This window comes from Adelges cooleyi, unplaced genomic scaffold (genome assembly GCF_023614345.1).
Source record: "Adelges cooleyi isolate 19-005CV unplaced genomic scaffold, UGA_ACOO_1.1 ACOO_flye_CR_arks_rails_tigmint_CR_PRNA_2, whole genome shotgun sequence".
Classification (NCBI taxonomy): domain Eukaryota; kingdom Metazoa; phylum Arthropoda; class Insecta; order Hemiptera; family Adelgidae; genus Adelges; species Adelges cooleyi.
The window spans coordinates 13160352-13183328 of NW_026095860.1; the positions used below are offsets into that span (position 1 = coordinate 13160352).

The 22977-nt window shown below is 35.4% G+C and overlaps 1 protein-coding gene across 1 annotated transcript; it reads left to right on the forward strand.

Moving 5' to 3' along the window:
- The first annotated feature begins 10726 nt into the window (after positions 1 to 10726).
- Positions 10727 to 22977, forward strand: LOC126833870 (uncharacterized). Its single transcript, XM_050565428.1, has 4 exons — positions 10727 to 11280; positions 13702 to 14084; positions 21850 to 22128; positions 22574 to 22977. The coding sequence occupies exons 1-4, from the start codon at positions 11142 to 11144 to the stop codon at positions 22769 to 22771; spliced, it is 999 nt and encodes a 332-aa protein (XP_050421385.1). The 5' UTR covers positions 10727 to 11141; the 3' UTR covers positions 22772 to 22977.

Below are 22977 nucleotides of genomic sequence, written 5' to 3' on the forward strand. Positions count from 1 at the left end.
TAGCCCATTCCATAGCATATAGATGGTACGCCATTACAATAGTCCATTGCATATTATGGTTGTTCGATTATACTTAACGTAACGCACGGTCGTTGGTTTCGTTGTAAATTCAACTAAGGTTTTCACGATAAAATGACCGAAATCGTTGAATACCAACTAACCGTAACTTATCCAACTAACCGTTCTTCTTCTCAACACGAAGGTAGTTGACTGCTTGAGTATTTTAAACTTGGAAGATCTCGGGTTTTCCTAGATAGACCCGAGGGAGTCCCAGAAATAAATTATAAGCTATCAAAACAATAACCGTTGTTTCCTCTAAAGAGCGTTCCTAATGGGCAAACTATTAGCATAAAATATTGGGCCTCTAAAGGGACATCATTTAGGAATTTGCCGTTCTCGCATCTGTTAAAATTTCCTAAAAGTCAGTATAAAAATTTAATTTCCAGTTCCCTTGACATCCGAGGGATCGAAACTGTGTTGTAAACAGTTAACCGATCTCCGAGCACCGGTATCGTTGGCCGACAAATGTTAACTGCAAAATAAACACGTGTCAAGAAACTTACTACTAACAAGTCTTATTAGAAATATACACGTAGGTACTAGACCCTAAATGGGCTGAACAATTTGAAAAGAAAAAGGTACAATACAGATCAATTGCACAATACCATACTCCTCTCATTATGTCATTTACTTTAACGTGAATTCTATTTTGTTTTATCCCATAAACATGTAAAAATATTATGGTTTAATTTTATGTTTTAATATTTTATCGCTACAAGTCCAACGTTATCATAGAAAGCTTTGCACACATTGTAGACTCATCACTGCCATGTTACGTTCAATTGAATTTCTTCAATTTGTAAATTTTCCAAAACATTCCAACCTAGCGACATTCTTCACCTGCGTTCAAATAATTTGCCTACTAGCGTTATGATCAATTAAAAAAAAACACAGTTTAACAGCAGCCGGCAAACTGCCCCAAGACAAAATCAAGTATAATCGTCAATTATATAAAATCATTAGTCTGGAATCAACCGAACGGCTGTAGTATATGATTGGGGGTTTTGTATTCCACGTATGCGGCCTACATTGGATATTGAGACTAGGCGGATTTTATTTATAGACCGTCTTCATGATTACTATTACTAGCGCTCGGATGCTTAAAGTTAATAGTGTCTGAAAAAGATAAAAATGTCATCTCGTCCAAGGATAAGCTAATTAATTAGTGACATTTGCCGAACAAGGCGAAACGAGTCCTTTTCCTTGTCTATCATTCGAGTCCTAGAACCTCTATATCTCTATAGTACCCAAGTATCTCTCCTGACATCAGTTAGAGCTTTTTTCGTGGTATCCGAGAAATACGGTTAAGTCACTCCGTTCATCACTAGCTCCTGAGCCCGGTTTTGGCTGACCTGAGAGGATACCTAGAGTATTTGGGGATAAACTCACTTGTCTTAATCGGGATCTGACAACGTCGATTGGTTAATTACCGCTCCTATCTCAAAGGATCGCGCACTGGTCCTAAGTACTACTGCATAACTCAACCGAGATTTAGACCATAGAGCATTGTCAACTGAACGTTCTTTTATCTGTACACATACATTGGTTTTACAAAATCTCACTGATTATTAAGAAATACCCATCTCATAAGATTAACGTTGATAATAATGTACAATTATTTTGGTTTTGCTCTCCGGTAAAATGTTTTTAAAAAAACCTTTTCATTTCTACATCGATGTGCGACTAATAAAGTTTTAACCCCGCCTGCCGTTTTCTAATCAATTGTTATTTTTATTACCCGTTGTAATTGACCAAACCTCAAATCCTATCAACATAATCGGCAAGGCGTAAAGATAATAGTTATGTTTTCTTTCGTTTACGACCTAACCGTTTTGAAACATTTCGATTTCTCAATACAGTATTATTTTTATTAGTATAGATTTTATTATGCAAAACAATGAGCAGACAAAAGAGTGTCTAAAAGCTTGTACACAATTAAAACTGCACACAATACTTTTCGAATAAAATAAAATTATAAATACTCACAAACGTACATGGTAAAAATATAAATTTATTTTTATTTTTTATATTATTGACAAAATATAAGTGTTACAAAAAATAACATCAACAATAAAACCTCTCCTATTTCTATATTTCAAATTTGATTAGAACTTCTGTTTGTATTACAATATAATGCGGTATTATGTTGCATTGTTATGACATTTTTTTAATGATTTTAATGGTCTTGTATATTAGATAGACATGAAAGGCTAATGCTACCCATTCTATCCGATAAGTTATGCAGGACTACAAACTAATATTCACCCAATAACGAATTTGTTACATGTGCGTATGTCACTTATATATATTGTATTAAAAAAAAAAATAGTTACACGGAAAAGAATACATAGTTAGTCTAACTAAAAGTATGGTTATACATTTCTAGTTAAAGCAACTATAGATTTAATTCAACCAACTAAATGTTAACTGTGTATTTTACACTTAATTGTGGTACTAAAACTACATATGTTTTTGTTTCTGTGTGCGTGTTGCATTTAACATTAAATTGTTTTCAATTATTGTTGAAAAAGTATAGAAGTATACTTATATACTGCTATTTATAGCATTGATTTTATATATAATATTATACAATCAATGCTTATAGGTTTTTTTTTTTAAGATCTAACACCATGTTAAGTCGACCAGGCCACAGTAAATGGTAAACATATTGTTCTTTTTACTTTTATGCTCGCATAACTCATACAAACTATACTAAAACCGTTTTATTGGCGTTATAATTTTTTTGTTATACGTTTCTTATATTCGTGCATGTTTGCAGGAATTTTTACGACTTTCGGATGTGGTCGACCCTGATGTAAAAAAAAAATAGTACAATGCGCCGCCTGTACGAAAACCAATACACATAATAATTATACACATAAAATACAATATAATATTATTTTCCAAAAATTCGGGACGTAGGTTCGGGACTACCCGTGTCGGCGATCTGCTTGTAACGCTATGATTTATTGTACCTATATAGTTACATAGGTAAATTATATTATTTATGAAACCAACGGTAAGTATGTACCCCTTGTGATCTGCAAAATCACTCACAACGCTATATTTAAGCGCAAACAACATTTTTTGACGATTAAGTCATGATCACCACAGTATTTTCAAATAAGACGACACAAATTAAATTTTAAAAAATTCTCATTTGGAATATTTGTATAAAATCAAATTTTGTAGATTTTCTGTACTCATGGCAATCAATGTTAGTAAAATGTTACCAAAGTGTATAGTTTAATATACAATTTTCATGTATTTCTAATTATAACCTAATGTATACTAATAGTATTGATGTAAATAAAGATCGATAGTAAAAAATAAAAAAAATGTTACAACTGGATAACAAAATTAATGTGGATAATAAAAATAATCGTTTGACCGAAATTACTACCGCGGATTGCACCACTATACAAAATATAATATGCAGTTGGTCGTTTACCTAAAACAATAAAATGTAGAAAACTCAAACTGCTGTGTGTCCATAACTATACTCTAGGTGTACACTGTATAAAAACGATAGACAACATTAAGCGCGTGGACAAACAATGTTAATTAATTTTTTTAAATATATATTTTTACCACTATAACGTACAGAGTGGCGCTGAAACAGTATAATTATTGATCCGATAACATGGCGTCGAACGCGGTTCCTGTGTAGATTACACAATATTATTATAATTATTCTTATCTTATTATAATATACATTAAAATATTTTGATGATCACTCGAGTTATTCGGGTCGTTATTGCCGATAGACAGAGTAAATAAACCGATTCGATTGTCTAATAATTTTTGGTTTTTTTTTTGTAATACAACATAATATCGAAAACGTCCTCCGACTTGGGAACACTTGCGGGGAAGCCTTATCGTGGGCAAAGTATATTATACAGGTATAGTATACTCCTATATTGATATTTTTTCGATCAATAGATATTATATTGGATATTACACAACAAATATTGAATACTTCTAACAGACATATTAAATTAGTTGTTTTATTTAAAACATAAATGTGCTCGGGGACACTTCAGATACAATAATATTACAACAATAACGTAGAACACTAATTTCATATACCTACGGAAGATTAACTATTTAATAATTGCGTTATATAATTTTGATTAAACAAAAAAATATATATATATATATATAAACTATCATTATGTACTCATATTATACGAATCGTTTGTATATAAAACATCCTATGTATTCATCCTCTATGTATAAAAACGTTTTAAATATTAATATTACCCATAGTTGTTTATTATGGACAAATATAGCACTGCCGGAGGAATAAAATAAATGCCAATAATGTAAAATGATAATACCACCTCGAGTCAAAATGGTAAAATGCCCTTTTTTTTTTGACAAATCTAGCTTTACCCATTGAGCATGTAAAATATTTGTATTCTACAAAAAAATAACACTCCCAAGAGAACAAATGAGAAAGTTTGAGTTTTGTAAAAAAAAAATCAATAAGGAAAACTTAAAAATTAATATTCTACTTTTCGATCCGACTTAGACATAGTTAGATTATATAATAAATAATTTACCGATTACAAAAATATATATCACCATAAATCAGCGATTTTCTTAAATTTCTAGAAATGATCAAAAATACCTTTGAGTTACCGGTATTGTCCATTAAACCAATCGAGTAGATATAATTTAAAAACTACGTTGTAAAAATAAATAAAGTAACGTTTTGTAATTACATGATTGTCTAATGCTATTGAGTATATATTGGCATAAAATCGTAAAAACTTTAAATGAAAAAAAAAAATGCGATCGATTATATCTGCCCGTACAATTATTTAGAGGCACTCCGCCGGTAGAACCTATTGCGATTGAGCCGGGCCGGTTTTATGTTTATTTTACTTAACCCATATGCACTTATAAATTGACTGGACTGGGTTAACCAAAAAGTGGTCGACTATGTGATTCACCGCGTAACCGTATGATGGTAATAATAATTAGTATACATTTACTTTTGTTGCAGTCGATTCGATCAGCTGAAAAAGACAAGGGGACGCGGTCCAGAGGAGAGTCTTGCAACAGGAAACGTGTTAACGACGTTGACCGGCGCCGGCAGAGTATATTAGGCGGTCGTACGAGGGAGCAAGCACTCATCCGGAGCTTGTGTGTCTTCTATAAATAAGATATTATATTATAACAAGGCGAGTACATACTGTATACGGTATAAAAGTCGAGCAACGGTAAGCTGACGAGGGTCGTTAGGTGGTGTATAATTGATGTTCACTCGCTCGAGCGCAACGTGTAATTAATTGTCATCGACAGGACGAACGCGCGCAACATATGTGCAGGGGATGACCCGGTGACGTCAATGGTCACTGTCCACGACCATCCCCATATAATATGAGTTCCGAGTTAATTATAGGATTTTTTTTCTTGTGTGTGTGTGTGTGTGTGTCAAGGGGGAAAAAAATCAACGATTCTGTTGTTACCCTAACTTTTATCGAATTAAAACCGTTGATTTCCTGTAAACGGTACTGTACACGTATAGGTAATAATATTATGAGATCCACTATAATTGCAACAAGTTACAACATCTCTCTAGACGCGTGTTAGTTCTCTTAGAACCAAGTTATATATATATATATATATATTATGTTTATATATAATTTTTTTTTTCATTGCCCCTTTGTTAAAGATATAATAATCTTTTTGTTTTTCGCGCCGCCCTCGTACGGTTCGTCGCACAACTCTATATTAAACAGTTACTATACTCGCTACAGTGTATGTTCTGATACAGACAGTGCAATAGAAGTCTTTAGTTTTGAATATTGTAATATTGTAAGCCGTAAGGTACGACGATATGGAGACAAGTGAAGAGTTTTTGAATTTTGTGTAAAGGTAAATATTAGGAAAGCTTGTTCTCTTTATAATATGTAATTGAATACAGTCAATTAAAAAATAATATTATTCTGTTTACCTACAATTAACAGCTATGCACAATTATAGTATTTTTTATTTGTTTTATTATATTTGTAATTATTTTCAAATAAATCTCTCCGAGGTCCACAAGTAAGAGATACCTAACGATACCTACTATCGTTTAATTTTCGTTTAAATTACATTATTTAATTATTTTTACTCGACACTATAATTTGTAATCGATAAACAAGGAATCATATTATTACATTAATTTTTATAAAAATTACTGCTTTAAAATTCCTGATTAATCTCATTAGGAAAACATTAAAATACCAATTTGGATACAAACTGTGATTTATTGACTTATAAAATATGATGATTTGATTTCGTTTTTATAGTTTTATCTTCTTTTTATTTAATATAGTAAATTATTAATGTTATAGTATTTAAGATTGCATCTGTAATAAGTATCATTTTAATTATTGCAGTTTTTTCTATTTCTGTAATAAGATCAGTAATAAGAATATAATATATATTTTTATGACAGATTGATGCCACATTGTTTTTCTGTAGTCAAAAAACATAGATAGATTGACTGTTGATGCCTTTTGAATAGATGCATACCAGTTACTACAATATCCCACATTCATAAATACATTTTTATTAACACTCATAAACAACAACCTCAACTCAACAAATAAAATACAGATTCCATTTCAGTATAAAAACCCTATTATGATGAATAGTAAATCGTTTTAATTGTTTGTACACAAAACGTATGACAAAGCACGTTGTTGTACTATTTAAGGATGAAAATCATTTTTCTTTTTTCACCAACAATTCGAATTTCACGTATCTTTGCTAAATACCTACGGGTAACAATGACACAATATTTTAACCAACTTGTTCTTTTTACGCATTATTCATTTAAGAAACGTCTATATTTATACCTATGCTTACTACACTATAAATAAAATAATTTATATATAATATATGTCATTGTGTTACCTCTGGGTCTCTTTTATTTTTCCCTAATAACCGAGTTTTTGACGGGAAGTTCTGGGAATTTACCGAGCAAATATGTTGTCGTCGAGAACATTTCTGGAGTCTTTTCGATTATTCTAGAAACGCGATTAATTTCTAAAAAATATATGTAGAACAATGTAACATAAGTTTAATAGATGAAACTACACTACACACAATGTTTTACCGGTTATCTTAAAATAATTTGAAAGAAATTTAATCATAAATCATTTGTTTTAGTGTACCTTTTTAAAATTAATTATATTATGCCTAGTATATACTATATTTTTTAGTAATATGTTTGCTATTAAACGACCAGAAATCTTATAAAATCTGTACTTTAATGGGTCCAAAATGTATACAATTCTCACTTAATATCCCAAAAATGGAAACCCTTCTTACAAAAAAAACTTTCAGATTTGACACGCTGTATAAAATAGTATGATAAAGTCAACGTTATTTTTTCTGACAATTAGTTTTAGGCATGCCTTTTTTGTGCAAAATTTTAATCGGCGGCTCATATTTCAAAGTTTGATCTTATGAATTGTAAGACGGGTGTCTGAAAGACAGTTATTGTATTGATATAATGTCTAGAAAATGTTTCGTGGTTTTTTTCTTTTTAATTTTGCTTATCACACATTACAAGTTCTTCAATAAATTATTATGTATGAAAGCAAGTAGAAATAACTCCATACCCGCCAGCCCGCGTCTCTATATTGACGACGTTTAATAATACCAATACACTGTGTATTATCTATTATACATATAGCTGTTAATAATGACAATAAACTGTATTTCAACATCATTGGCTGTTCTGTTACCAATAGTAGGTATCTATAATATGTATAAAGGCACCGTGACCGAATATACCAAACAATAGAAACAGTATGATATGGTATAAGAACAATTATTATTGGAACGAATTAGACATGCTGGGGGGGGGCCAACGTACAAGTCCATAATGATATTAACATCCCACCATCGTCGCAACACAAAAGGTTAAATTATTTTTTTATATTCATATATTGTTCGTATACACGCGTTGTATAAATATATTTTTTAAAAATCTAATTGACACGCAACTCGTCCAATGGAAACGGCTGGCGACAATAAACGCCTGTTGTTTATGTGACGCCTCCCGTGCCCACATCAACCCTCCGGCACGCGTTAGGCCATTGGAGAGGGCGGAGTTAACACACCCTCACACACAGTTCACTATACGGCTTTGCACTGTTTGTACTTTGTACATTATATTAAAAAAAAACAAACAAAAAAAACACTGAAAAAATTGCCTATTATTTAATAATCCCATTTACAAAATGTGTCTGTACAACTGTCTACTAGAATGTAATCTTCACAAACCTTGTACAGACCAAGTGTTTTGATGTATTTTTACAACCCTCCCAAAATATGTTCGTGTTTGGCCAGAAGAGCAAAAGCTCACAATGTATAATAAGATATCCGACTCGTTGGACGGACAAAGATTGTGCAAACGGTCGGCTAGATTGAAATTTGTTTTGTGGTAGTAAAAAGATACGAATATTGGCAGTAATTATAGCGGAATGGCTCGCAGAGACAAAAAAAATCCTCAATTCACCTATCATTAAAGTATATTGTAATATATTTTTATTTAGAACTGATAAAATACAATAAAATATCTTTAATCAATGAGTTCATAAAAAATGTATTAAAAAAATTAAGAATATTCAGCATTTAAACGTTGGTAGGTTTAAATTTATGTATGAAAATTTTTGTTTTAGTAAAACCAATCGTGTAGATTCAGATTGAATTTTTAATCCTCAGCATAATTGTTTTCGTTAATTTTTATATTATTCAATTTTAAAATTATAATCATAAATATAGCTTTAAGAGCATTGTTTCCTAAATGATAGCTTGTAACTCTTACAATTAGTATAATATTATAATTTGTAACAGGGATTATTTGTTGATATATAATAAATTGTTATAATCTTAACGTTTTTCGAAAAAAACTTATTGTTTTTTAAGTACAGATTTACCTAAAATTGACATTGAAAAATTAGAGCGTAGTCATGAATCATTGATATATTATGGTATATGAGTAGCGCGCAGACTACTGAATATAATTAACCCTCGTTATTTTCGGGTAAAAGGGAACTTATTATCAATTTTAGAGAATACAAAATGTCTTACATCTGTAGTTGACGGATCTTTAAAATCGTATTAAGTAGTAAGTATTTTTTTGTGAAACATAAAACCATCATAATTTAATAAAAAAATCGGGAATCATTACTCTATGAATTTGATAATGGATATTTTTTGGTCTAGAACTATGATGGGCCTAACAAAGCGGGTTCTGCGTAGATGCGTTTAAGTTAGAAAAACATGTTTAAAACAATGTTACGGCCCTCGGGATAGTCTGATTAAAAATGAATTATCAATAAAAACATCCTCGCTGCTGTACTAATAAATATACGCTTTAAATTTAGCCAAAAACTTTGATTTGGCGAACAATTTCCTGTACCGAAACCCTTAGTTAACATAGAAGTATAGCGTCCTCGGTTCTCTTAACACTTAAGAGATGCACGCCTGCCAAATGTTTCGACTTAATTAAGGGGTTAAGTGAAGGTAATTTTGATCAAAATCTATTTTACACATAAAATTACTTGAGCGTGTAGGTTTATTATTACAATGATGAGTAATCTTAGGAGGAATTATAACTTTCTACTCGATTACCTATTTCGCTATTTTTCTTCATAATATTATTGGTCAGCTATTAACCGTTTTATTTCGCCTGTAGTGATCACAGAGTCTTACAATATTGGGTAAGTTTTTCGTTAAAGCAATAATTAAAAACAGAGTCTGTTGTTAGCGCTGATGTGATGATGGTGACATTGCCGGTTAAGGGTTTTTTTTTTAAATTAAATATTTCATTTATTTTTTTACAATATAATATTATAACCACAAGACGTGTCGCTAAAAGTTTTTTTTTTTGAGTTAATAAAAAAGTAAGTTCAACAGAGCAATATCAACAAAACGACCGACGACATACGTTCTTGACAGTTAAAGAATTAGCTATACGTCCACACGTTTAAAAACACGACCCGTGAAAGTGCCACAAACTCGAGCGGCGGACGGACCGTGCCACAAGACGTGTCCGTCGAGCGCGCGAGGACATCCCTTGACGGCAAGCGCCGGGACGACTGCGGTGTCCGCGGCGGCCGTGTGGGCGGCGATTACGGGGATACCCCCGACGGACCTCGCGATCTCCGTGCGTGCGTGTACGGCCGCCGACCGCCGCGACAAGACCGTGCCGCCCGGCAGTATGTCACAGCCCGTTGACATCGCCGCCGGTGTCGAACCGGTGTGAGTGTGCGTGCGTGTGTGTGTGTGTGAGTATGTGTGTGTGTGTGTGCGTGTGTGCGTGCGTTATGCTTCGCGCGCGCGCGCCTAATAATGTCCACGCGACTGTGACTGTACGGAGGCGGCGGAGGGGAGTCGCGCGATACATGAATGAACCCCGTCGCCTTAGGCCGGTCCTACCGATCCTTCCAACAGGTCGCCATTGGTCAATCGGCGACCGGGTGGAAAACCCACAACCCGCGCCCGGGTGGGGGGTCCGGCGGGCCGCCCTTACGCGGCGGCGCTGCTGCCGTCGCTCCTGCTCCTGTCGTCCGTCGCCTCCGCCGCCCGGTCCACACCGCTGCGACTTAAATGTCCACCGGAGTCAGGTGGCTATCTCAGTTGATCGTTTTTGGTCGACGGTATACCGCGGCGGTCATCACCACCTCGCACAGTCACATAAATACACATACACACACACCCACACACACAATCACCCGTCGATACGTATATATAAGTGCGCACGCGTGCGATACGTGATTGTTTTTATTTAATTTTGAAAAAGCTAATATTAATATTTATATTTTTTTCCACACATATATTTTTTGACTATCTACCGAGTGTTTTTTGTTCGCATTTTACCATATAATAAAAAAAAACTTCGCCGAGTGTTGTCGACGGGACTCGATCATAATTTTTTTGTGTTAAGTGTCGCTCGGTGTATCGAAAAGCGCGAGGTTTTTTTATTTTTGAGTATTTTCAAAGCGCTTAAGGACAAATCGTCGCTTTCCTTGTTTTGTTTGTCGGTTTTTTTGGGTTTCGATCCGATAATGGACACATACGAAACGGTGTGCGTCGACTGCCAACGTGAACACTGTCGACGGAAATCCGAACCGGAGGTCCGTAGTCGTCGACGTTTCAGACCGGCCTACGACCGTCGACGCGTGTGCTCTAGCACTCTTTTCATCGGTGAGTTTTTCGAATTCTATACCTAAGAATGGCAATAGGGCTTTGCCGAGTGTTGGCCAAGAATCAAAAAGGCCTAAGTAACCGCGTTATTTTAACTGTGCACAAAACGGTTTTTTTAACGTCCTTGGTAAAAAAAAAAAAGATTTTAATTTAAAATCCAAAACGATACCGATTCGATAACGACACGTTAGCGTTTTCTTTATCATTAATAATATAATCGTATATACTAGAACGTTATACTTATATATATATATATATATATAATATATTATAGTACTCATAATGCCACTACTATATTTTATTATTATTATTTATTATATTATACATATTATTCTTCGATAATTTGTTTTGTCTGCGACGTGTCACCGCCGACCGTGTGAACAAAATGATTGTAATATTTTATGTTAATACACTATTCGGTCGATGGTTTTGGACGGGTCGAAGATTAGGGTCTCATTGACGATTTTACCGGGCTATAGTCGGAGTAGATTTTTTTTCTTCATATATATATCATTCTCATATTGTTGGAAAAATTACACTCTATTGCGCTCAAACGACAAACGATAGGCGAAATTAGTCAGCAACATATTAACATTGGACATTCTAAACGGCTGGTGTTACTATCGTTCATGCCGTGTAGGACCCGGTCACCACAACCGCGTGCGATATTAATTCAATGATAATAATAACACTAATTATAGTTATATATATATATATATGCGTAACAAACTAGAAGAACTATCATAAGGATATATAACAAATATTCTAATCGACGAGGCTGCGACGGTGGTAATAGCAGACGTGATCGCGACCTGGATGAGTCACGGGCCGTTTCCGGATGACGATTTCCGAAATCAACGCGGTTTTTTGCCCAAACGGATATCTCGTTTCTCTCCCAAGGAGTTTGTGTTGTTTTGTATACAATATAGTCAGTACACAAATATCCCGCGTATTTCGGTTCGGTTAAACTCGACCGGTATTTACAAATCCGGTGATATTATCAAACGAATCAACTGTATAATTGTTCGTATGTTCAAAATTAACAATAATAATCGCATTTACTATTATTGGGGCTGTATTCCTATACCTGTTGCTTGCGTTGGTCACGTTTAAGAGGGGGTGGGGGGGGGTTAATTCCATAATATGTTTTATATATATATAATATATATGTACCAAAGCGCGGTAAATTATAAATTCCCACCGTATTCCCACATATAATAATATGATAGCGACAAAAAAAAAATGTTGTAAAATCTCCGGTTTACCGCGAATTTTTTTCTAATTGTTCGGCAAGCTTTTGCAAAAAAAAACAATTTTTAAAAAGAAAAAAAAAACGGGAAAAATGTAAAGAATACACAATCGGCCCAGACCGCGTGTTGTGTGTCATGTAAAACGCGCTGTCGTCGTCGCTCGTGTGTGTGGTCCTCGCGACAAACAATACCACACACAATAATAATTAGCCAGTAATGTGCCCCGTGAGAGAGCCAGCCGATGCCGCCGTCGCTATTCCGTATACATGATTATTATTAACCCCCTCCCCTCGATATTTCCCCTCCAATACGGCTGTGCGTAAGTACGTATGTACCGCAGAGTTAAAATAATATACTCTTGTAGTCTGTGTGTGTGTGTGTGTGTATTCCACAACAAAATATATATATATATATATAAAAAAAATACTACTGCTACCATTACAGATCATACACTACTAGTCGCAACTATATAGATCACTAATTGGGGGTGCCGGCCGACATACCACGCAAAAAAAAAAATCAGTATAAAGAAATTGAAGGGAATAAAAAAGAAAAAAAAAATCGTGAGACATCATGAGTAAATAACGCCGCCACCGCCGTCGTAGGTATGTGACCGGGTATGTGCTCGGCCGATCTTTCGTTGTCTGTATACATATAGATATATATTGAGTACATTACACAACTATATAGGATGTGGATATATAGGTACTAATGATAATTATTATATCGACACTCGGACCACATGACATTTACAATAAAGTACTAGCAATGGTTGAAAAACCAATATCAAGCGCGTCGTACCTTCGAATCTATTCCGCAAAGGTCGAGATGGTGCTGGTTCAGGTGGTGCCCTTGGTTGAAGCACTCAAATATGTATGTCGTTGCCTCCGTCTAAAGTTGAAAGTTTCTTATCGTACGTGCCCGAAGTTCGGGGAAATGTTTTAATTCAATACATCAAAAGAATAAGGAAAATAAATTAGGTATTGTTGAAATGAGAATGGATTGAGATGATTCGGGCATGTAATGAAAATAAAAATTTAAATAGCAAAAAAGCTGGTATAGTGTAAATAAGAATAAGAGTTAAAGACGTTCGAGCCAATGTGCTTTTTGAAAATGTATAATACCAAAATTATATAATGTTATAAACATATGTATGATTTTTTCCCTGCAGCTGGTTCGTTTGTCATTGGCTTGATAATGATGCCCTGTGCAATGTCCGCCCCCGTGCCACTGACGTCTCAATCGCAGTCTCAACTGCATCTGTCGACCGCCTCGGCTACCACAGACGACGCGGCGACTCAACCGACGGGCACGCCGTTCTGGTTCAACCCTTGCGGCATGCAAATGATGATGGAAGACACGACGGCCACACCCTGCCCACCCGGCGTCAACTGCAACGGCGGCGGCGGTTCCGGCGCAATGGCCGGCAGTGGCGGTGGCAGTGGCCACGAAATGATGGACTCAGAACCGCGAAGGCTGGTGGACGTCATCGAAGGCGTCACCGTGTCCGCCAGCAACGCTCTCATGCACGCCGAACAGTTTGCCGGATCATTCGTGAGTACACTCTTGATCTATTGGATAAATCTATTGATGTACAATAGTATATATATAATGAAATCATTTTAAAGTATAGAAAAATGTGGAGCACATAATTTTAAGTATTTTAATGGATATTCGACTTTTTTATATTTTTTCTATGCTTTTACGACGGTACAAAAATAGGGTATTTGCGCCAACTCTGCTTTCTATATCAGTTTACAACTTTGTTTTTATAGTAATTTAAGTAGGGAAAAAAAGAAGGATTTTATATCGCTCATGTAGAAAAAATAGCTGGGGGGCTTCACGTTGATAAATGTTAACTTAACCACAATAATGACGACTTAAACCCCATATTTGTGGAATAAAATTAAACTATCAAATTTCTGCCCCTCTATAGTCTGAGTAAATCGTGCCCCTTAACAACATATCTAATTAAATTCGATCAGTATACTATTTATAGAGCTGTAAAGATCCCGGTATTTAATGTGAGATATAATCAGAACATAAAACTGTCAAGAGGCGAACTACTAAAAATCCGTTTTTACGCGTTTAGATCCGTATATTGGGTGTATAAGCGCGCTTAAATAACACAATACAATAATTCCGTATATTATTACATACAATATATTGTGTGTTTTAAGGCGGCGCGGCGGGTTCCATGAATAGGTGCTATAACAAGGCGTTTGATGAGTATTTGAAAAGAACCGTTTGACCGACGATAATTTTTAATATTGACACAATAATAATAGTTATATAATATTGTATTAAGTGCGTGTATAATGCGATTACCATGATTATTGTTATTATGAATCACAAACCGCGTAAGGGCACGTGCTCTACACTAAAGGGGGGAGGGGGAAGGGCACAATGCGATCAGGATGAATGATACTTACACACTGCACGCTGTTGTTGTTGGTCCTATGCGATTCGAAACGGCCGTCAGCGCAGCACAATCGCCGCCGCAGGTCGAGGTTTAAACCCGAGTAGTCGCATGGGCATAGTTAAAGTAATATAATAAGCTATTTTTTGGAATAGCGTCACAAAAAATTTGCCGGGCAAAATTATAAGGCCTGCGGTGTACAATGGGTGGACGGGTATAGTGAATGGAGACGACGATGAATGGTCATTTCTTTTTTTTCTGAAGGGGTTTGACTTGCTCTTATGCGGTACTAAACGTCGCCGGGATTACCGCTACATACAGTGTGCGGACGTTAAAGTCTCCGAAACGGACATTATAGTAATAATATGTAATCGTATGGCCCGACACTCGGCACTATTCCCACGGCGTTTGTGTACACAGTCCGACCGGCGTCGTTTTTTGAAAAACTAATATACCTCTATACTTGCAAAAGGCAAATTGTGTGTGCGTTTCGCAGCTATATAAAAAAAAAAATCCGAAATCCACATCCGCCGTTCGTATAGAGCAATAGTGTTATAGTAAAAGCTGATTATGGATTTGTACGCGTTCCTCCCGCATGATTGTATAACATAGTATACTAGATGTGTATAGCTGCAGTTGTTGACGCACTTCTAAGACGTCATAATAGTGCGTACGGACTAGTCCTCTGACGATAAATCCAATAAGACGAATGGCCTGTACATTCGTAACACAATATCCGATATGTACCAAAACTATTACATTAAATGTTATACATATATATATATATATATACAGTCGATAACAATATTATAACGTCGGCGGAATTTATGCCTATAATATAATGTGGCATATATATGTATACCTACGGTTTATCCGTCAGGTGCGAAACGATTGCGTAAACGGTCGGCTCGCACCGAACGATTTGCCTTAATTTTTCTCTCTATTGTTTTTATTTGTTTATTATCACATACCCACGTTAATATTTACTGCGATATTATAGAGTCGAAATCATTTTCCTGGATGATTAAAAGAGCAATATATACTTATATATATTTATATAAGATATTAATTTCCTTTATAATTCAATAATTACTATGGCAATTTTCGCAAACAAAAACACACTTTCGCATTTATGTAGTACTAATTGTGTGTATACATACAAAAACCACAATTTATTTGATAAAAAAAAAGTGTTCATTGTGATGTATTGACTTAAAAAAAATATGTCATCGTTATATTAATTTGGTATAAATAGGAATATAATATAATCATAGTAGTTAAAAAAGTGTGTGGCGTTTTGAAATTTCAATTGATATTATTTGAAATGGTATTATTTTTTATTTGAATACAGAAGGGGGAAAAGTGTTAAGTAAAAAACATTTATACGAAAAACTGCGGTCATTCTAACCTATAAAAAAATAACGATTGTACACTGGCCTAACCGCTCTATATAATAATACATTATACACACATCATAATATAATGTGTGACTTAGAATTCCTTTGGTGGCCGTATCGATCTTTGGCGACAAACAACAACACTCACGTGGTACACGCGCGATAGCAACCACCAATTTGGCAAATCTGTGACCCGGTTTAAGTTCCCAGAACCTATACCCCGTATACACACAGCTGTGCCCAATCATAATATTATTGTAATTAAAATCTGTACGCTATTCCACCGGCGAAGGACTTATAGGAAAAGTCCCCTCTCCGAGGTAACGTGTTCCAAAGGAGATGAGATCTCATGTTGTTACTCGATTTTTATTTTAAACTTCAACGGCCGCAGACGCCAATGTAAAGTAGGTATTTCATAAATTTACATATAATTTTTAAAAAAAATAATTTAGAAAAAAAAACATTTTTGAATATCACCATATTTATTTTTACAAGATAAAAATTCGATCTCCCAAAATGTTTACAAATAAAATACTTGTACTCTTTTCGTTTACATCACTTTATTTAATTATTGTTAAAATTATAAAGCATTAAAGTGGTGTTAATTGTCATTTGTTAGCCTAAAAAGTCTGAACATTTTCTTCTAATCCTACTTATATAGTTGATTGATTATATATTGTATACTCTGTTCACTATAGTCGTTCTACGGCGAATTTTCGACATGGCTTCGTTTTTATTGTTTAAGCATAAAAATATGGCCATTTTTCTGTTTACAATTATTATCATTATTATTATTGTCCTTATATTCTAAGTAAAGCGTACTGCGTGTTACACGGTTCGGACTTGGTTTATATAATATTATTATTGCGCGCAAATTCTGTGACCCACAAGGACCTACATATATATATATATATACACAATAATAATTGCCTACTACGCCGATACTATTATATTATGTGTTATACGTATTATGTCATTCGCACAAATCATAAGAAAGAAAGTAGTAAAATCGTTATTATAAATAGTTTTTTATAGGTGGAATACAGTACTATTGTATTACATTTTGTTAATTGGGCAAGTGTTAAATGTAATTTAAAACAAATTAAAATTAATATAGGTAGATTCGATTTAATTTACTTACCCAAATAGTTTTTTTATTTAAATAAAAACTAAAATTGAAAAATAATTAAACGTTCAAATCGAATAACAATGTATAGCATAATATTTTGTTGTAATCGTAACAACATCAACGAGTATATTATTAATAATTAGTGTATTACAAATAAAACTAAATAATGTTATAGTTTTACAATCGTTATAATATTAAACACAATTTATCGAGATAATAAAATAAAATATGTACAATTAAAAACAAGCGGAGAAGCAAAATATAATAAAACACAGAATACCTATATATATATATATATATATACATAATACCTCTTATCAACCAATGTCCATCTTTAATTACAATACAAAAATGACAATGTATAATATTATATGTGTATATAATACGGTTGGTTTTTTTTTTTGCTCCGGTATGTGATTTGCACATACATTTATTATAATATTATTATTCGTACTTAATAAACCGCATGCGGTAAAAGCGCGTACTCCGACGATGTCTAGCGGTCGCCGAGAAGTAAGACGAGAATGAGTTGAAAAAATATGTATAAAAAAAAATAATAAAAAGGTAAAAAATGTCACATGATAAAACAACAATGCGGCGACGAAATAATAAATGACCATTTAGATAAGCGCGGCCGTTATCCGCAGTTCTCACAGATGCCGAGCGAGCTCGTCTCGCGTAAACCGAGTAGTGATTGCCACCACAGCAGCAATTACGCCCACGCGTTATTATCACATTTGTTTTGTACTTAACAGGTAGCACTAATATAAGAATGCATCATTTTTTTTTTTTATCTTCTTCCGGCACCGCTCGTTTGAACGGCGGCCGCCCGTGATCGCGTTACCCGCCGTCATACAAATATCTAATCGTTATGAAAAAACACACTATACATATAGGCACTGCGCTTAAGTATATGCATTAATTATAATATTTTTTGATCTGATATGTACATTTTTTTTGTACCGGGTGCATACTCATTTTGCGAAATTCAATATAATATTTTTCAAACGATACATAACGATATTTATTATTTGTATGCTTGCGATTTCCAGTAATGAAATTTGATTGTTACTAGGAACAAGAATTTTGGAACTGGCGGGATGTTCTCAATATATTACATAATGTTTTCCACGCACTTAAAATCAGGCATAGGGAAGAGGAGGAGGGGGAGTAGGGTAGCGTGGGTACAACAGGCATGTGTGCACAATTGGGAATATTTTCGTTAGTTTATTTATATTGTTGTGTTATGTACGAGACCTCGTCGCAGTTCGTTCGGTAGACTGCTTGTCGCCGCCCATTGGCGCTTTTTCAGCGAAACCCGCAAGGCCTCGCCTTGTACCATTCATTAGAGTAGCTATAATACAGCCGGCTTCTGTCGCGCGGGTGGCAATGTGCGATAACACAAGACAAGTGGTCAGGGGAGGTGTGTGTAGGAGGAGAGGGCAGGGACACCGGGGAAAACACGGCGTCGGGTCACTTTTTATTTTATTTTTTTGGTTTTCCGTTTCCACGAAAACCGTCCGAAGAATTCGCTTACGGGTCGCTTCTTTGCCCGGTCGAGTCTTATCAGCCGTCGGTAACCGGATACCGGCATTTAAAAAAAAAATCAAAATTGTCTAATTCTCAACACAACTGCATACAAGATGTGCGTAGGGCATCAGTAGACTTGCGCACGAACCAACGCCGACAGACCACTAGACGCCCATTATTAAGTATATATAAGGAATAAAATCATACACAAGACGTGTATCGAAATCCCTTTTCGTCGGCGGTCACGCGCGCGCAAAGGTTGTTTTTTGTAATAAAATACATAAAATATTATCGCGTGTAGGTATATATAATATCAGTGAAAATACAGTTGTTTTTTTTTTTTACCTATAAATCAGTTACATAACATTTAAAATGTCGGCGGCGCGTGCGGCTTCATGACAAATCAATTTCAAAAAAATAAAACAATAATAATTTACACTAAGGCCGCGCATAATCAAAACGCGCACACTCTTCAGTATATAGGTTATACCCAAATACAATGTTTTCGATTAAAACATTATTATAATTAAACGTGTTCTCGACGAAGAGCGGTAAACCTAAGTTTCAAGACTTAAGTTTGACTTTAAGTTCAAAGCTGTTCATTACACCGGCCCGCTATAGTCGAACGTTTTTGGAACACACTGTACAAAAAGGCTCGTCAAGAAGATAAATTGTCAAAGAATTACATTCCACGGTCGTCACGGTACATCCCGTATAACCAGTTAGGACTTGGGAATACTGTAAAACTCGTAATGTATGTATTTTGTCGAGTAATGGATTTTTGTATTATTATAAACAAACCGATCGATATATTTCGTTGTGCTTACAACGTTGATCTTTATACACATACTGTGCTCCCAATTGATATTTTATTTCACACAGTAAAACATGTCAAAGTAATCTCAACGCCAATATAGCCAATTACTATACACATCATGTATATGTGTATTTATGTATGTATATGTATAATATGTATATTATTTATACTAGCACACGTTTCAATATTATTATCTGCCGGTCATCGTAAAATGACAAAGTACAAAGCGGCAATGCTTTAAGTGAAAAATAATAACACCAGTCATTAGTTTTAAAAATAAAACAGAATAGTTATGGTAAACGCTAACCTATCATAAAAACAAACAAAAAACTTTCTTTGATCTATTCGAAACTGACGATTTAGGGTATTGTTATGCGGCATTACATTATTATAAACACACAATATTAATTGTTGTCGCAGTATTTTTTTTTTTTTTATGGATTTTTTATGAGACGTCACCTGTACGATTATTATGCTGTGAGGACTAGCCGCGTCGTCGCCAATGCGTGCCACCAATATAATTGTTTTAAAAAACGCTAAATAGTAACTTTTCATCTTCAAAATTCCATAAAGGTCCATAATTTCAAGCAGTCTCCTCCTTCTACTCTGGTGGTTACGGACTTCAGCACTTTATTACTCAGTTTTCCTATCTTCTTTTTAAAATTTGATTTGTCTTTACACGCCACGACGGTCAATCGCAGCTTAATCTCGGTCCTTAGAGAGTCCCGAATGTACTATTTTCTCTATGTAGATCATTTCCAAATCATTATTGACCTTGTTCCGGTAGAGTTGCTTCGTGTTAAACCGTCTTGACTTGGATAACTTGGATTGACGTACAACATAAAAATATTAAATTATTCGCGCGTTTGGATACAACAAACAAATAGGTTTGTAATTATTTTTTTATCAGAACTCGCCTCACCCGTCACCTATGCTGTTTGTACGCGGTCCTTCCGTATCTGAATTCCGTTTAGATCCGCAGTTTTTTTTTTTTTAATAACGGGATCGCTATCGTCACCGGCGCCGTCGAAGACCGTGAGAGAAAGCTCTAAATGCGCTGATGACTTCATATAATGTACATAATATATATTATTATAGTGGTAATAATTTATCGTTATACGGGCGACCCACGGAGGCGACGGACGAGCGGCGGGGGAGGAAATTGTGTGAAAGAGAGAGGGAACGAGTATATTGTTGTTTACAAAATTGAAAGAAAAAAAACAAAAACAAAAAAATTCTACACACGTAGAAGCCCGCGAAAAGTGTCGACTCGTCGTTTACGGACGGACTGCGCCGGTTCCCAACGTTGGATTTTTTTTTTTTTTTGGGCACTGTAGGCGCGTTTGTAAAACATTACGCTCCACACATACAGCTACAATACACAAAATAATAATATTATAAATAACTTATTATGTAAATATGTGACCATATTGTATATTGTGTTGAGCTGCCAAGGGACTGCCGCACGATTCGATTCGTAAGCAAACGACGGCCGTTTTATATTATTTTCGTTTTTAACTAATAATAATTTGGAACGAGACAGTGTTTATAGATTTTTTTTTTTGTTAATCTCATGAACTCTGGATTTAAATCTACGGCCTAACCGCAGCCGGCGCACTTATTAGATCATGACAATATTATGTTATGTTATTATATCGCGGTACACCGCCCGCCGAGGCGCCCTTTAATCTCGTCTAATCGGCCGACGTCTGTGCTGTGCTGTGCCAAAACCGCAAAAACAATAACAATATAACGATATGACTGCGAAAATAAAATAATATTGAAAACCGAGTAGCCCGCACAACCCTTCAATTTCGTTTACCGGCCATTAGCCGTTTTGTTACCGATGCCGGCACCGCCCTCCGCTTCAAATTGACCGTAAAGCGCGCTCGTTAACACGGTCGCAGCTATATAATAATAAATATTAAGGTTAAAAAAAAAAAAAAAAAAATGATGTTTACCCGGACTAACAATATTGTGTGCGAAACAATGATATAATAACCACCGTGTTGATGTATGTGTTGCAGGTCAGCGATACGTTCCACGTGGACGTCAAACAGCACCACGACGTGTGGAAAGACACGGCGCTCATGTGGTTACAACAGGCCGAGTACATGCCCAAGGAGTTGGACGAACCGCTGGACGAGTCGTACCTGAGTAGTCTGACCATCAAGGACGTGTTACACGCCGTCAACGTGGGCTTGCAACACTTGGCCGTCGGTCTGGAACAGGTGTCCTGGGACCAGGACAGGGACCGGCAGCCATTCTCCAAGGATTTCAAGGAAGCCACGTTCAAACTCCGAGCCGTAAGTACATAGCTTGGCGCTCAATTTGTTTCTAAAATCTAACGCATGCATGTAGAGTCCATATCAAATAGTTAATTAATATAGGACAACAAAATATTAATATTTTCGAAAAAAACATTTTTTTAAACGGTTTTTTGACGCGAAATTGTTAAAAACATTTTCGCGATATTTGTTAAGTATTTGTTTTATATTTTGCCGTCTAAAATTCTTAAATAGCGTTCTTTCATTGCCGAATTATTTCGTTACAAAAATAAAAAACTCGGCGTTGTTTCTGAGCTCTAGCAACAACAGTTTTAGTCTTTGACTTCCAATATATTATTTTGTCCACAATGCGTAGATGACTTAACGCCGTCGTGCACTATGCTGTCGATATGGGTTATTTTTATTTTTTTTTTTAGATTAATTTCAAAAAGCACGGTGTTAATGTTTGCTTTGTTGCCCGCAGGTGCTCTGCGAGATATCGGTGGCTTTGATCGAGATAAACGAGACTGTGCCCGCGCCCGTGTCCCGGGACATCATGCCGGTCGAGTCCAGGATATCGACGGACAACAGGTCGCTCAGGGATTGGCTGATACTGCGGGAGTACATCACCAGCCTGCAGTACATCATCCAGGTTTTTGAGTTTCTCAAGTCAAAAAAATAATACATCCCGGCTCCTAGCAGGCGAACAGGAGCAACACCATCGACTATAACGTTATACCACCGCCTCAACAACAGCCACTGGCACCGCCGCCACCGCCGTATACAACCGCTAATGCTTATCAATGGCGGCGCGCACTAGTGGCTTAAGTCATCGATAACCACCGCAGCCACTTTTGGGCCTCCCACTATTATTTATTGAACTTTTTT

What these genes read in the sequence shown, in the direction of transcription:
- LOC126833870 (XM_050565428.1), top strand. Translation starts at nt 11,142, where the DNA reads ATGGACACATACGAAACGGTGTGCGTCGACTGCCAACGTGAACACTGT. An exon ending in CTCTAGCACTCTTTTCATCG is followed by an intron (nt 11,281 to 13,701) that starts GTGAGTTTTTCG and finishes TTTTCCCTGCAG; the next exon opens with CTGGTTCGTTTGTCATTGGC. An exon ending in AACAGTTTGCCGGATCATTC is followed by an intron (nt 14,085 to 21,849) that starts GTGAGTACACTC and finishes TATGTGTTGCAG; the next exon opens with GTCAGCGATACGTTCCACGT.